This window comes from Dasypus novemcinctus, chromosome 26 (assembly GCF_030445035.2).
Source record: "Dasypus novemcinctus isolate mDasNov1 chromosome 26, mDasNov1.1.hap2, whole genome shotgun sequence".
Taxonomy (NCBI): Eukaryota; Metazoa; Chordata; class Mammalia; order Cingulata; family Dasypodidae; genus Dasypus; species Dasypus novemcinctus.
Genome location: NC_080698.1, coordinates 50,875,902 through 50,890,908, shown reverse-complemented (window position 1 = coordinate 50,890,908; position 15,007 = coordinate 50,875,902). Strand labels below are relative to the sequence as shown.

Here is a 15,007-nt window from a genome sequence, read left to right as displayed (position 1 = left end):
GCTCGGCCCAGCTTTGGTAACAAGGCTGAATGCATGTTCCAAAAGCTGTGTGGCCAAGTGAATGCATTCTCAGAACAGTTCTGGTGTTTCCACAAATGGACAACTTGAAGAGGTATTAGGTTAGGAGCCCTTTTGATAAGAGGTCAGAAAGGAATATCGAGTACAAGTGGGTGGGAATGGGGGGAAGAGAATGCTTTTCAAAAAGAGGGAGTGAAAGGATTCTGCTCACTCACTTCGGTCTCTAAGTACCAATGTTCTCTTTTCACGTTTCCCAGGTTCATGTACGTTAGTTTTCATAATAGATGCAGTGAGGTCGGAAGGAGGGTGAGGGCTGTGGAAACCCGGGGAGGGCACGCTGTGGGGCATGGTGCCCATGGCACCACCAGCTGCAGCAGAGGGCCTCGTGTGATCGTATCTAAACAAAACACACAGCAGATGCGTTAATGGACACTCTACCCACACAGGCCTCTACTCTCCAGACAAGGAACATCCCTCCCCCTGCTCCATGTGTTGAGGCAGAGAATGAGACAAGCTTTTGCAATACTTTCATCTATAAAAGCCATACCTATTGATATGAACTGCGCTCCAGAGTGAGAGGCACACACTCACCCAGACCGTCCTATGAGCGCCTGAAAGTTCCAAAGAGATGTTGAACTGAGACTCCTGATACCCAATCTAGTGTTCTTTTGGGAAGGAATCCCCAAACTGTTGGTGAAGGCCAGTGTAACAGCCAAGAAACTGGCCTCAACTTGCCTGTGCCCTGGGGCACTCACTCACTGGCAGGGGGAGAGCAGGGAAGGCTGGCTTCCATCATCTCCCACACAGCACAGAGGGAGGGAGGGAAGGCAGCTTTGCAGGCCAAGGAAAAGGAGAGAAGCTCTTCACTACAAAAGCAGAGGAACAGAATTTTGGAAAATTTTTGCTGTCTACAAGTTATAAAACCTTTCCTACAGTTGGCGCTAAAAAAAAATAAATAAACTCTATACACAAAAACTGGACTTCACTTAAATACCTAACAGAGAAACAGTTAATAAAATGATGTTGCATTAATGGTATGAAACGTAAAATCACAGCTAGAAGACAGTTTCCTACAGCGTAGGGAAAAACTTACGTTAAATGTAAGAAAAAAGCAAGACAGAAAATCCCATGTATACTGTGAGTACAATTTTATAACCATATATTTATAAGAACAAAGCCCAGAAAGTGATTTCAAAAAATTAAAATTATTGCGGTTTTAAAGTTGTTTACCATACATTTTATAATACTGTCAATGTTACTTTTAAATTAAAATCTGCCTCTATCAGGATCCATGCTAAAAAGGTATTTACGTTCCTGATAGTATTCAACTCGATGGCTCAGGTGGCCATAGCTGCGAGGTTCTTGCCTGCAACGAGTTCCATAGGCGCAATAACCCTTCTGATAGTATTTGCAGATGGTGGATGGCTTGCTGTTTGCCAAGTCATGTGAGAACAGGCACTGGTTTCCTTCCCGACACACACCATGCATAAAATACCTGAAAAGACAAACAGACACAAAAATTTTTAGAAACCCATTTTGCTTTATAAAATCACCATATTCTTGGGAAGCAGCTGTGGCTCAATCGATTGGGCTCCTGTCTACCATATGGGAGGCCCTGGGAAGGCCAGCTGGCCTGTGCCCCGCGGAGAGCTGGTACAGCAAGATGACACAACAAAGGGAGACAAACAGACATGGAAGAATGCACAGCGAATGGACATAAAGAGCAGACGGCAAGCAAGCCACAACGGGGGGAAATAAATAAATTTTTAAAAATCACCATATTCTTGCACCTATCATACAAATATTTATTAAGCGCATGATACGTGACAAAGTTCTTTTTGGCATGGGATCTAGATGTATTTCCTTGATTCTAAGATAGAATGTGGGTACACCACCGATTCAATGACAGCTTTTCTGGAAGAAAAGCAAATGGTCCTGTTTCTATTTTAAGATCTATGCTCCTGATTTTTGATATGCTAAATATATAAATTCTGAGCCTTACAATTAAGAAGATGAAAAATTGCTTTCTCTGTTCTCATGTAGCTTAAAGGGTATAGCTGTAATGGAGTCAGAGTGACCCGGGTTCAAGACCCAGTCATGTCACCTAAAAACAAGTCACAGAGACAACTTCCCTGGAACTCATTACCTATATCTAAAAAATGAAGATAACACTACCTGCTTCACTGGGTTGTAGTGAGGAACAAATAAGATGCCATAGCATCAAAAGATACATATAAGAATGTTTCATTGAGATGTTCACTTCTGTCCCTGAGGGAATAAACTGGTACATAATAACTGGGAAACCTAATTCTGACCAACCAGAGTAGAGACCTCATTCATTATTCAGAGCAAACAGTAGAGAGATCCCAGAAGGGACATGCTTTGCTACTAAGGCTATAATTAGTCCTAGAGTAAAGAATATTTTAGACCTGTCCAATAAAGCTTAAAAACAAGCTGCAAAAGGATCAAACTAACCATCAGTTTTTGCTTCTGGCTCTGAAGGAATTAACTGGTATGGAATCTGCTCTTCACTGACCAAAATTTATGAAACAACAGATAAAGGACAAAAGGCAACACAAGACTGATCTTTGACAGAACGGAAACATGAGTTAAGTCCCCTGTTCAGCCTGGATTTCTGCCTAGAAGCATATTCTGGACCGTGGTGCAGGAAGCCCAGTGGTCTTGCTGAGCTGGAGTCAAGAGGATGGCATTCAGGGAGGCCTAGCGGACTCTCTAAAGAGCCTGGAAAGAAAAGCACATGCACATGATTGGCTTTTTTTTTTTAATTTTAAAAATTTCCTTATTGAAGTATATCACTCATACATAAATATACATAAACAATAAGTGTATGGTAATAGTTGTGAACTTATAAAACAAACATACATAGCATCATTCAGTGCTCTCATACTTACCCTACCACCAATACCTTGCATTGTTGTGAAACGTTTTTAACTAATGAGTAAAGGGAAATTCACAAAATATTACTACCAACCAAACTATCTTACATTTTGGTGTATTTTTCCCCCAAACTGCCCTATTATTTTTTATGTCATTTATATATAAACATACATAATCAAAAAATGTATAGTAGAAGTTGTGAACTTACAAAGCAGCAAACATTACAAACATTACAAACCACCAAACATGGATAACATCATACAGGGGTCCCAGACGACAACCCACTACCAACGCCTTACATTGGTGTGAGACATGTTACAAATGATGAAAGTGTATCATCAAATTCTTACTAATTGGGCGGCGGATCTGGCCCCGTAGTTAGGGCATCCGTCTACCACATGGGAGGTCCACGGTTCAAACCCCGGGCCTCCTTGACCCGTGTGGAGCTGGCCCACGCACAGTGCTGATGCGCGCAAGGAGTGCCCTGCCACGCAGGGGTGTCCCCCGCGTAGGGGAGTCCCACGCGCAAGGAGTGTGCCCCGTAAGGAGAGCCACCCAGCACGAAAGAAAGTGCAGCCTGCCCAGGAACGGTGCTGCACACACGGAGAGCTGACACAACAAGATGACGCAACAAAAAGAACCACAGAGTCCTGTGCCGCTGACAACAACAGAAGCGGACAAAGACGACGAGACGACGACGCAGCAAATAGACACAGAAAACAGACAACCGGGGTGGGGGGGAAGGGGAGAGAAATAAAATAAATAAATAAATAAAATCTTTTTTTAAAAATCTTAATAATTATAGTCCATATTTTACATTTGGTATATTTCCCCCCAACCCACCATGTTATTTTTAAAATATATTTTTATGACAGAAGTTGTAAACTTACAAAACCATTATGCGCATGTGCAGAATTCCCATACAACACCCCTCTGTCAACACACCACACCGTGGTAGAACATTTGTTACAGATTATGAGATAGTATCATCAGACTATTACCAGGTCCCATAGGGTATATTTGGGACACTTTTCCCCCCACTATCAACACAGTACATCTTTGGCATGGATGCATGAATATTACATTATTACTGTTAACCACAGTCCATAGGTCACTCCAGTTGTATTTTTCCCATGCTTCCCACCATCCTGCAAGTGACGTACAGCTGCTCTAGCTCACAAAGGACACTCCTGCATCTGTACCATCAACCACAGTCCTCATCCACCTCTGGGTTCACTGTGTTATTCAGTCCCTAAATTATTCTCTAGCTTTCTTTCAATTATCATTTACATCCCTAGACTACCTTTACCCTTTTCAGCCACATTCCCATTTATAAACCAGCTGTTACTCACTATAATGTGTTATCATAAATTCTACACATTTCCACACTTTTACAATAAAGTTAATTAAAACTTGTACATACATTAAGCATCAGCAGCCCATCTCAGTCCTCCTCTATCTCCTTTAAGAATCCACCAGCCACCACCAGGTCTTGAAGCTATTTTCCTACATTTTCTTCGAGAAGCTTTATGTTTCTTGCTTTTATATTTAGGTTTTAGTTTCATTTTGAGTTAATTTTTGTATAACGTGTCTTTCTTTTGGCTACAGACATCGAGTTCTCTCGGCACCATTTGTTGAACGGACTATGCCTGGGCTGGGTGGTTTTGACAAGCTTGTCAAAATCACTTGACAATACATGTGAGGGTCTGTTTCTGAACCACCAGTTTGGTTCCATTCACCTATGTGTCTGTCTTTATGCCAGCACCATTCTGTTTTTTACCACCGTAGCTAGGTAATATGACTTGAAGCCCAGAAGTGAGAGCCCTCCAACTTCACTTTTCCTTTTTAAAAGATGTTTATGGCTATTTGGGACCCCTGACCCTTCCAAATAAATTTGATTATCATGTTTTCCATTTATTTTTAAAATGTCGGAATTTTTATCAGGATTGCATTGTATCTGTGTATCTATTTGGTTAGAATTGACATCTTAATGATATTTAGTCTTCCAATCTGTGAGTATGGAATGTTCTTCTAATTATTTAGGTCTTTTTAAATTTCTTTTAACAATGAGTTGTAGTTTTCTGAATACAAATGCTTTACATCATTGGTTAAGTTTATTCCTAAATATCTGATTCTTTTAGTTGCTATTGTAAATGGAATTTTTTTCCCTGGGCTTCCTCCTCAGATTGCACATTACTAATGTCTTTTAAATCTATTTCATTTAGTGTAAGTATAGCCAGTCCAACTTTTTTTGTTGTTGTTACTGCATATGTGGAACACTTTTCTAGCCTTTCACTTTCAATCTGTTGGTATCCTTAGGTCTAGGGTGACTCTCTTGCAGAAAGCAGATAGGTGACTCACATTTTCTTATTTGTTCTGCCAGTTTGTGTCTTTTGATTGGGGAGTTTAATCCATTAACATTCAATGTTTACTGTAAAGGCAGTTCGTATTTCACTCAATTTTGACCTTTGGGTTTTTAGTCTCCCTCCCCCCCTCCCCAGCCACCGTTGTTTTGTGCTTGCTGTCTGCTTTCTGAGTCCACTCGCTGTGTGGTCTTCTGTGTTTGCTTGTCTCCTCTTTAGGCAGGACCAGGAACCAATCCTGGGACCTTTCAGAGTAGGAGAGAGGTGCTCAATCTCTTGTACCACCTCAGCTCCCTGGTCTGCTGCATCTCTTATTGTCTCTCCTCTGTGTCTCTTTTTGTTGCATCAGCTCTCTGTGCGCACCAGCAATCTATGCAGGCCAGCATTCCTGCATGGGCCAGCACACCTCATGGGTCACAATTCTGCATGGGCCAGTTCACCACGCAGGCCACCCTGCCTTCACCAGGAGGCCCTGGGAATCGAACCCTGCACCTCCTATATGGTAGACAGGAGCCACATCCGCTTCCCGTGACCTTTGGGTTTTATCTGTCATATTTTATTTCCACCACCCTTTTGAGACTTTTATTTATTTTAGTGATATAATCTTCATTTCTAGACTCTCTTCCAAGCCTCTCTCTGCTGTCTTTTCTTTTTCAGGCTGTAGCACACACTTTAGTATTTCTAGTATTTCCTGCAAAGCCAGTCTCTTGGTTACAAACTCTCTGTTTCTCTTTCATCGTGAATATCCTAATCTTGCCCTCATTTTTGAAAGATTATCTTCTTGGATATAAGATTCTTGGTTGGAAGTTTTTCTCTTGCAATATCGTAAATATATTACACCACTGTCTTCTTGCCTCCATGGTTTCTGGTGAGAAATCAGCACTTAATCTTATTGCGTATCTCTATATGTCATGCATTGCTTTTCTCTTGCTGCTCTCAGAATTCCTCTTTATCTCTGGCATTTGACATTCTGATTAGTATGTGTCTTGGAGTTGGTCTATTTAGATTTATTCAGATGGGAGTACGTTGAGCTTCTTGGGCATAGGTATCTATGTCCTTCAACAGGGTTGGGAAATTTTCTACCATTATTTCATCACATATTCCTTCTGCCCCTTTTCCCTTCTCTTCTCCTTCTGGGATACCCAAGACATGTATGTTTGCATGTCTCTTGCTGTCATTTAGTTCCCTGAGACTTTGTTCCATTTTTTCCATTTTTTTCTTCATCTGTTCTTTTGTATGTTCGCTTTCAGAGGCTATTTCTTTAAGCTCACCAATCCTTTCTTCTGCCTCCTCAAATCTGCTATTACATGATTCCAGTCTATTTTTTATTTCATTTATTGTGCCTTTCATTCCCATAAGATCTATTTTTCTATGTATGCTTTCAAATTCTTCTTTGTGCCCATCCAATGTCTTCTTAATATCCTTATTCTCTTTAGCCATCTCATTGAATTTATTAAGGAGATTTGTTTGAGCATCTATGGTTAGTTGTCTCAACTCCTTTCTGTCATCTGGAGGCTTATCTTGTTCCTTTAACTGAGCCATATCATTTTGTTTCTTGGTGTGGATAGTAATTTTTTGTTGGTGTCTTGGTCTCTGGCTTACTAGATGTATTTACTTTGGATGCAGTTTCTTTCTTTAGTTTAGGGTTTTCTTACCCTTTCTCCCTTGCTGGTTGTGTAGCAGAAGTCAAGGATGTAGTTGGTGTTGTAAGCTGCAGAGACTCAGGCTGTCCACATTGCCCAAGGGACCAGCAAAGCTTCTCCCAACTTTCTCCTTTGCCAGGGGTAGGGACAGAGCCATAGCTATGTGTAATAATCCAGGTTGTGCAGGCCTAGACTCTAGTTGCCCAGAGAGACTGATTAAGTTTAACCACACCCTTCTCCCCTGCCTGGGGTGGGGATGGAGCTGCAGGCTTGGGCAGCAATCTAAGCCATGCACATCCAAAATGACCACAGTTGCCCTAGTAGACTTTTGCCTATTCAGTCTTGCCAGCCAAATGTACCAGCATTTACCCGGAGAGGTTGGTGCAGGGCCTGCCACCCTCCTCCCTGATCGAGGTGGGGCTGAAGCCTATGGTGGGAATGCATTCCAATCTTGGTCAAAGAAACCAGTCCCTAAAAAAAAAAAAGAAAAGAAACCAGTCCCTACTGTCATTGTGATTTTCAATTAGCATGGCTTCCCCTCATCCCGGGAGCAGAATCAAAATAGTGGCTACCTGCCTCTTTCTAACTTGGATAGGTAAAAACTTTAGCTGTTCTTAGGGTTATACTTTAGCTAGCTGAATTTACTAATCAGTAGCTAAAGTCAGTGGTTACCGTCTCTCTTCCCATTCATGGGAAATGGAGGTTCCAACTCCAGCCACAGAATAGCTCCTGAGTTGGCTTGCGCCACCAGAATAGGATGATCTCCAGCTGTCTGTGGCGTGGCCTGTATTTTCCCAGAGAGTGTGGTGCAGGTCCCGTCCCAATTCCACCCCCTTCCCCTGCCCCCGCCCCCAACTTCCTCACTGCCAGAGCTGGGACTGTGGCTTAGACTAGAGCTGCAATCTGATCTGGATGGAAAGAAGCTGGTCCCTACCAACACTGCGTCTGCCAGTGGCAGAATTAAAATGTTGGCTACTGGCCTCCTTCTGACTTGGACAGGTTCAAACTTCAGCTGTTCTTACAATTACACTTCAGGGAAGTGGACTTGGCCCAGTGGTTAGGGCGTCTGCTGATCACATGGGAGGTCCCCGGTTCAAACCCTGGGCCTCCTTGACCTGTGTGGAGCTGGCCCATGCACAGTGCTGATGTGCGCAAGGAGTGCCGTGCCACGCAGGGGTGTCCCCCGTGTAGGGGAGCCCCACGCGCAAGGAGTGCACCCATAAGGAGAGCTGCCCAGCGCGAAAGAAAGTGCAGCCTGCCTAAGGATGGCGCCGCACACACAGAGAGCTGACACAACAAGATGACGCAACAAAAAAGGAACAGATTCCCGGTGCCGCTGATAAGGATAGAAGCGGTCACAGAAGAACACGCAGCAAATGGACACAGAGCAGATAATTGGGAGGGGGGGTGGATAAAATAAAATAAAAATACAATTACACTTCAGCCTGCTGAATTTACTGATCAGTAGCTGAAGTTGGTGCCCAACTGTCTCTTCCTCCCTTTCAATTCCAGCCACAGAATAGCTCCCAAGGCGGTTTATGCCGCCAGTGGAGGATGGGCATCAGCCTCAGTGCTCTGCTTATGAATCTTCTCTGCAGATGGGCAATCTCCTTCCATTCCTTCAAGGATATTGCAGGATGCTCTTCTGGTCTCCTGGAGCCCTCAAACAGGTGCTTTAGAGAGCTCTGGTGATTACTAATTGCCCTGTAGCATGAGCTGACTCTAGGAGCTCCTAACTCTGTTGCCATCTTGCTGGCTGTTCCAAGACTGGCTTTTGATAAAAGTGCAAAAGTTATTCGATGGGGAAAGGATAGTCTTTTCAACAAATGATGCTGGACCAGATATGTATTAAGAAAAACAACAAAACTAAACTATTATGTCTGCTGATGTGACACAATATGAAGTGTACAACATAATCCCTGATGTACTCTAGCTAAAATCATATAACTTGAATCCAACAAAACTTCAGACCCAACTTTCAGTTTACAGGAAATACAGTGGATTGGGAAAAAGCTAAAAGACATTACGAGGAAGCAACCAGAAAAAAATACAAAAGAAGGCGCAGTATTTAAGACTTCTGGCCTTGTCTCCTTAACAACTTGGGTGTCATGTAAAAAAAATAGAACGGAGTTAGGGAAACAGTTTGGCAGTTTCTTAAAAACTTCAACATAAATTTACCATACAATCCACAATTCCAGACCTAGGTATCCACCTAAGATTAATGAAAACACATATCCACACAAAGACTAGCATGCAAATGTTCTGAGCAGCACTATTCATAATATCCAAAAAGTAGAAACCACCCAAATGTCCCTCTCTTGTGAATGGATAAGTATGATTTAATATATCCATACAATGGAATCTTAATTGCTTTAATAAAAAGGAATAAAGCACTGATACATGCCATGACATGGATAAATCTCAAAAATATACTAAGTGAAAGAAGCTAGACACAAAAAAACACATATTGCATAATTCCATTTATATGAAATGTCCGTAAAAGGCAAATCTATAGAGACAGAAAGTAGATTAGTGGTTCCCCAGGGCTGGGGGAGGGAGGAATAGCGACTACAAATGGGCACAAAGGATATTTTAGGGGTAATGGAAACATGCTAATTGGTTGAATTTTATGGTATGCAAATAAAACTGTTAAAAAAAGAAAGATTAAAAAAATAAAATAAAATTTTTTAAAAAGACAAGAATAAAAGGAGGGGGATGCACTAGGTTAGTAGAGAGAATATAAGAGACATAATAACCAGCTAAAAAATATCCTAGGTTATATTCTGGTTTGGACAAACTAGCTGTAAAGGACTTCTGGAGGACAAATGGGGAAATAAGATTAGGGACTAAGAATTCTGTAAAATTAAAATTGAAAATTGTTAACTAAAAGAGATTATAAAACAGTATATACAGTATGATTTCATTTTAGTAAAACTACATAAAAGTATATATACATGTATTTTATAAACCTAAAAAGATATATATAATGGTATGTTAAGAGTGACATTTCTTGAGGTAAGGTATATGGTATTTTTAGCTTTATTTTTGTTGATCTGTACTTTCTAACATTCTACCATGAACGTATACAGCTTTTGTAATAATAAAAGGTTCTCTTAGTTTTAAAAAAATTACAAAGACTATCCAATACTGGCAAAGGTATTGGTACAACAAGAAAATTGTATGCAAAATACCTGGTCCAGTACCTATTCCACAGAAGGTACTCAGAAAGTTCAGCTCTTTAATTAAAGTCTAATAAAAGTCACTGACAAACTAACAGCTAGTTACAAAAGAGTGATGTGTACTTTATTAAAATGTATGCAGAGTACTGGAGAAGCAGAGAGAAGAGGCATATACTATCGGCTGAGTGCAGACATGGGAGGGCAACAGGGGAGGTGATACCCAAGCAGAGCCAAAAGGAACAAGGAGGTGTGCAAAGTAAAGGATGAGGAGGGAGGAGTGTGTGCCAGAGAGGACAGCAGCAAGTAAGAAGGCAAAGAAGTGTGTAACATGATAAGAAGCCTGCTGAGTGGTAAGGATGGATCATATTATCCTAATCGTGTTCCAAGAAACCCTGGTGTCAGCTGAAACACTGGTGTGTGCCTCAAAACTAGAGGTACAGGGCTCAGAGTCATGTAAGTTTAGGAAAGCACTGCAACAGAAAAGCAACACGTTATGTACAAGGGAATCCCAGTAAGATGAAGTGACTATTTCTCATCAGAAAGTAGGGCAACAAGAAGGCAGGGGTACAAAATATTTAAAGTGCTGAAAGAAAACAATGGTCAACCAAGAACTTTACATCTGGCAGGAGTTTCATTTTAAAATGAGGAAGACAGGAGTTGATGTGGCTCAGTGGTTGAGCACCGGCTTCCCACATGAGGTTTGGGGTTCAAACCCTGGGCTTGGTACCTTAAAAAAAGAGTAGCTGAGAGGTGGGAGGAAATGAAGGCGAGGGAAGTGGACATGGTTCAAGCGACTGCGCTTCTGCCTCCCACATGGGAGGTCCCAGGTTTGGTTCCTGGTGCCTCCTAAAGAACACAAGCTGGCACAGTGCACAGGCACAGTGAGCTGACGCAACAAGATGATGCAACAAAATAGATACAGAGAATACAATGATAGACACAACAAACCAGGGACCTGAGGTGACTCAGGTGACTGAGCACCCTCTTCCACATGGGAAGTCTGGGGTTCAGTTCCCGGTGCCTCCTAAAGACGCGAGTACACAGCAAATGGACACAGAGAGCAGACAGCTACCGCAAACAATGGGGGTGGGGATAAATAAATCTTTAAAAAAAAAATGAGAGCGAGATTATGACATTCCCAGATAAACAAAAGCTGAGGGAATTTGTCACCACTAGACCTGCCCTACAGGCAATGCTAAAGGAAGTTCTTCAGAATGAACGGTAAGGACACTAGACAGTGGATCACAGCAGCATAGAGAAATAAGGACCTCCAGGAAAGGCACTATGGGTATCAAAGAAGAATAAATGCCAGTACTATTGTATTGTACTATTTATTATGCAACTCCACTTCTTGATTCACACAGGAGTTAAAATGCAAATATATAAAAAATAAGATAAATTGATGGCTTTGCACATACCATGTACAAAGAAATATTTTTGTGACAAGTACCCAAAAAAGGTGGGGATACAGCAGAGTTTTGGAACAAGGTATGTGTTTACTATTTAAGTTAAGTTGGTATCTAATCAAATACTGTTAAAGATTTAGGATGTTGCATTTTAACCCCGTGGTAACCAGAAAAATAAATATGAAAGAAATTAAGAAGAGACTCAAAGTGGTTCAGTACAAAAAGGCCAAATAAATAAGGAGGCATTAACTGAAGAATTGAGAGTGAAAAAACGTGTAAGACTTAAAAACACAAAAGAGCAAAATGGCAGAAGTCCTGCATTATCAGTAATTATTTTAAATGTAAATGAATTAACCTCCCTAGACAAAAGGCAAAAATTGGCAGAATGGATAAAAAAGCATGACCCAAATATATGTTATTTACAAGAGACTCACCATAGACTCAAAGACACAAATAGATTGAAAGCGCAAGGATGAAAAAGGATATTCCATCCAAATATTAAACAAGAGAGCTGGGATGGCTATGCTATCAGACAAGTTAGACTTTAAGTCAAAATCAGTTTCAGGGGAAGCGGTTGTGGCTCAACTGACTGTGCATCCACCTACCATATAGGAGGTCCAGGGTCCAGTACCCAAAGGCCTCCTGACCCGTGTGAGGTGGCCTATGCACAGTGCTGCCACGCAAGAAGAGCAACCCGCATGAAAAAAGCATAGCCCACCCAAGAGTGGTGCTCCACACACGGAGAGTTGATGCAGCAAGATGATGCAACAAAGAAAGCAACAGTGTTTCTTGGTGCAGCATGAAAAGAATGCAAGTGGACACAGAAGAACACACAGCGAATGGACATAGAGCAGACAGACAACGGGGGGGGGGGGGGGGGGGGGAGAGAAATCAACAAAAAAATAAAGCTTTTTAAAAAAAACACATTTCTGAAAATTAAAAAAAAATCAGTTTCAGGAGGACAGCAGATGTGGCTCAAGTGGTTGAGAGCCTGTTTTCCACATGGGAGCTCCAGGGTTCAGTCCATGCTGCCTCCTAAAAAACAAAACAACAAACAAGCAACTAACGAAAAAGCCAACTGAAGGGAGCCAATACGGCTTAGTGCTGGCTTCCCACATGAGGTCTTGATTCAATCCCCAGCCCTGTACCTCAAAAAAAATCCCATTTTAGGATCAGGAGACAGAGTATTCATTAATAAAAGGGATAATCCCCACTAAGAAGAAATAACATTCGTTTTTATCCATCTAACCATAGTGCCCTCAAATAAATAAGCCAAACACTGGCAAAACTCATGGCAGAGATGTACTTCTACAATAAATTTGGAGACTTCAATACACTGTTCTCATTAATGCAAAGAACACCTAGACAGAAGATTACAAAGGAAACAGAGAACTTAACAATATGATAAATGAACTAGATTTACACAAATACAGAACAAAAACATGTGTACCCAAAAACATCAGGATATACATTCTTCTCAATTACGGATCATTTTCCAGGATAAACAACATTGTCACAAGTCTCAAAATTTAAACACAAAATACCAAAACAGGAAGAGAAAGTTGTGCATTATCAGTAGTCAGTTTAAATGTAAATGTAGTAACTCCCAAAGCAAGAGGCAAAGATAGGTGGAATGGATAAAATAGCATAACCCAACCATATGCTGTTTATAAGAGGCTCACCTAAAATTCAAAGACACTAGTTCTTTGAAAACTAGGTCGAAAGTGAAAGGATAGAAAAAAATATATATACCATGCAAGTAGTAACCAAAATATAGCTGGGAGAGATATACTAATGTCAGATAAAATAGACCTGCTCCTCTTTTACACAGAATTTTTTTTCTTCCTCCTCAGAGTGCATATTAATCTTGTATTCCACCACTTTGCTGAAATCACCTATAAATTCTAACAGTTTTGTTGTGGATTCTTCAGGATTTTCTAAGTACAGGATCAGGAAAGCAAATGTGGCTCCAGCAGTTGGGTGCCTGCCTACCACATGGGGGGGGGGGGTGTCCCGGGTTCAGATTTGGATGCTTCCTAAAGAAGATGAGCAGACCCAATGAGGAGAGACAGCAAACATACAACAAGCAGACAGATGAGGGAGCCTGGGGCGGGGGAGAGGGACATGAAAAATATCCAACATCACTACCTATTAGGGAAACACAGATAAAAAAAAACAAAAGACAATGAGATACCATTTTACACTTTATAGAATAACCATCATCAAAAAACAAAACTACAAATGCTGGAGAGTATGTAGAGAAAGAAGACCACTCCTTCACTGTTGGTGGGGATATAGAAAGGTACACCCTCTGTGGAAGACAGTTTCACAGTACCTCAAGAAGCTGAATACAGAACTGCCATATGATCCAGCAATCCTGTTACTAGGAGTATATTCAGAAGAACTAAAAGCAAGGACACGAACTGACACTTGTACCGTGTTCATAGCAGTATTATTCACAATTACTAAAATATGGAACTAGCCCACCTGTCCATCAACTAATGAATGGCTTAACAAAACGTGGTACATACATACAATGGAACATTATTCAGCTGTAAGAAGAAATGATATCGGGATGTGTATGACAACATGGACAAACCTTGAGAATAGTATGTTGAGTAAAATAAGCCAGACACAAAGGACAAATATCGTATGGTCTCACTGATATGAACTAAATAAAATGAATAGACTTATAGTGTTATACTACTACTGACCCCAAAGGAATCTAGAAAGAACTATAAGAAGATACTAGGAACAACTGTATGCCAATAAATTGTATAACCTAGATGAAAAGGACAACTTCCTAGAAACACACAAACTATCAGCACTGACTCAAGAAGAAACAGAAGATCTTAACAAGCCAGTATAACTAGTAAAGAGATTAAATCAGTAATAAATAAATGTACCAACAAAGAAAAGCCCAGGACCAAATGACTTCACAGGAGAATTCTACCAAATATTCCAAGAAGAATGAACACCTATCCTGCTCAAAGACTTCAAAAAAAATTGAATAAGAGGGAACACTCTCTAACTCAACTCATTCTACGAGGCCAACATCACCCTCATATCAAAACCAGGTAAAGATACAAGAAGAAAACTTCAAGCCAATATATCTTATGAATATAGATGCAAAAATTCTTAACAAAATACTAGCACACTGATTCTAACAGTACATCAATTGATACAGAAAAATCATATGACAAACCTCAACAATCCTTTTTGATTAAAAAAACAAAGCAAAACACATAGAACACTAGGAATAGAAGGAAACTTCCTCAATAGGATAAAGAACATCTATGAAAAACCCACAGTGAATATCATACTCAGCCGTGAAAAACTGAAAAGTGTTCCCTCTAAGACTGGGAACAAGACAAGAACGCCCACTGTCACCACAGTTACTTAACACTGTAGTGGAAGTTCTTGCTAGAGCAATTAGGCAAGAAAAAGAAAGAAAAGGCATCCAAATTGGAAAGGAAGAAATAAAAGTTTCCCTATTTGCA

The 15,007-nt window shown here is 40.8% G+C and overlaps 1 protein-coding gene across 4 annotated transcripts in view; it reads right to left on the bottom strand.

Annotated features, from left to right (window-relative positions):
• MKRN2 (makorin ring finger protein 2) overlaps nucleotides 1–15,007 on the bottom strand; it is a 51,544-nt gene that overhangs the window by 11,680 nt on the left and 24,857 nt on the right. The window contains exons 2-4 of one of the 4 annotated variants that reach the window (XM_071212229.1): nucleotides 7,282–7,393; nucleotides 1,385–1,513; nucleotides 234–415 (exon numbers count right to left, since the gene is read on the bottom strand). In XM_071212229.1, coding sequence (XP_071068330.1) covers nucleotides 234–415; nucleotides 1,385–1,506 — 304 coding nt within the window. In that variant the 5' untranslated portion in view covers nucleotides 1,507–1,513; nucleotides 7,282–7,393. Of the gene's footprint in view, nucleotides 1–233; nucleotides 416–1,384; nucleotides 1,514–2,493; nucleotides 2,516–7,281; nucleotides 7,394–15,007 lie in introns of those variants that run through there. The other 3 variants (XM_058288281.2, XM_004456122.4, XM_058288283.1) reach the window with 3 other exon arrangements.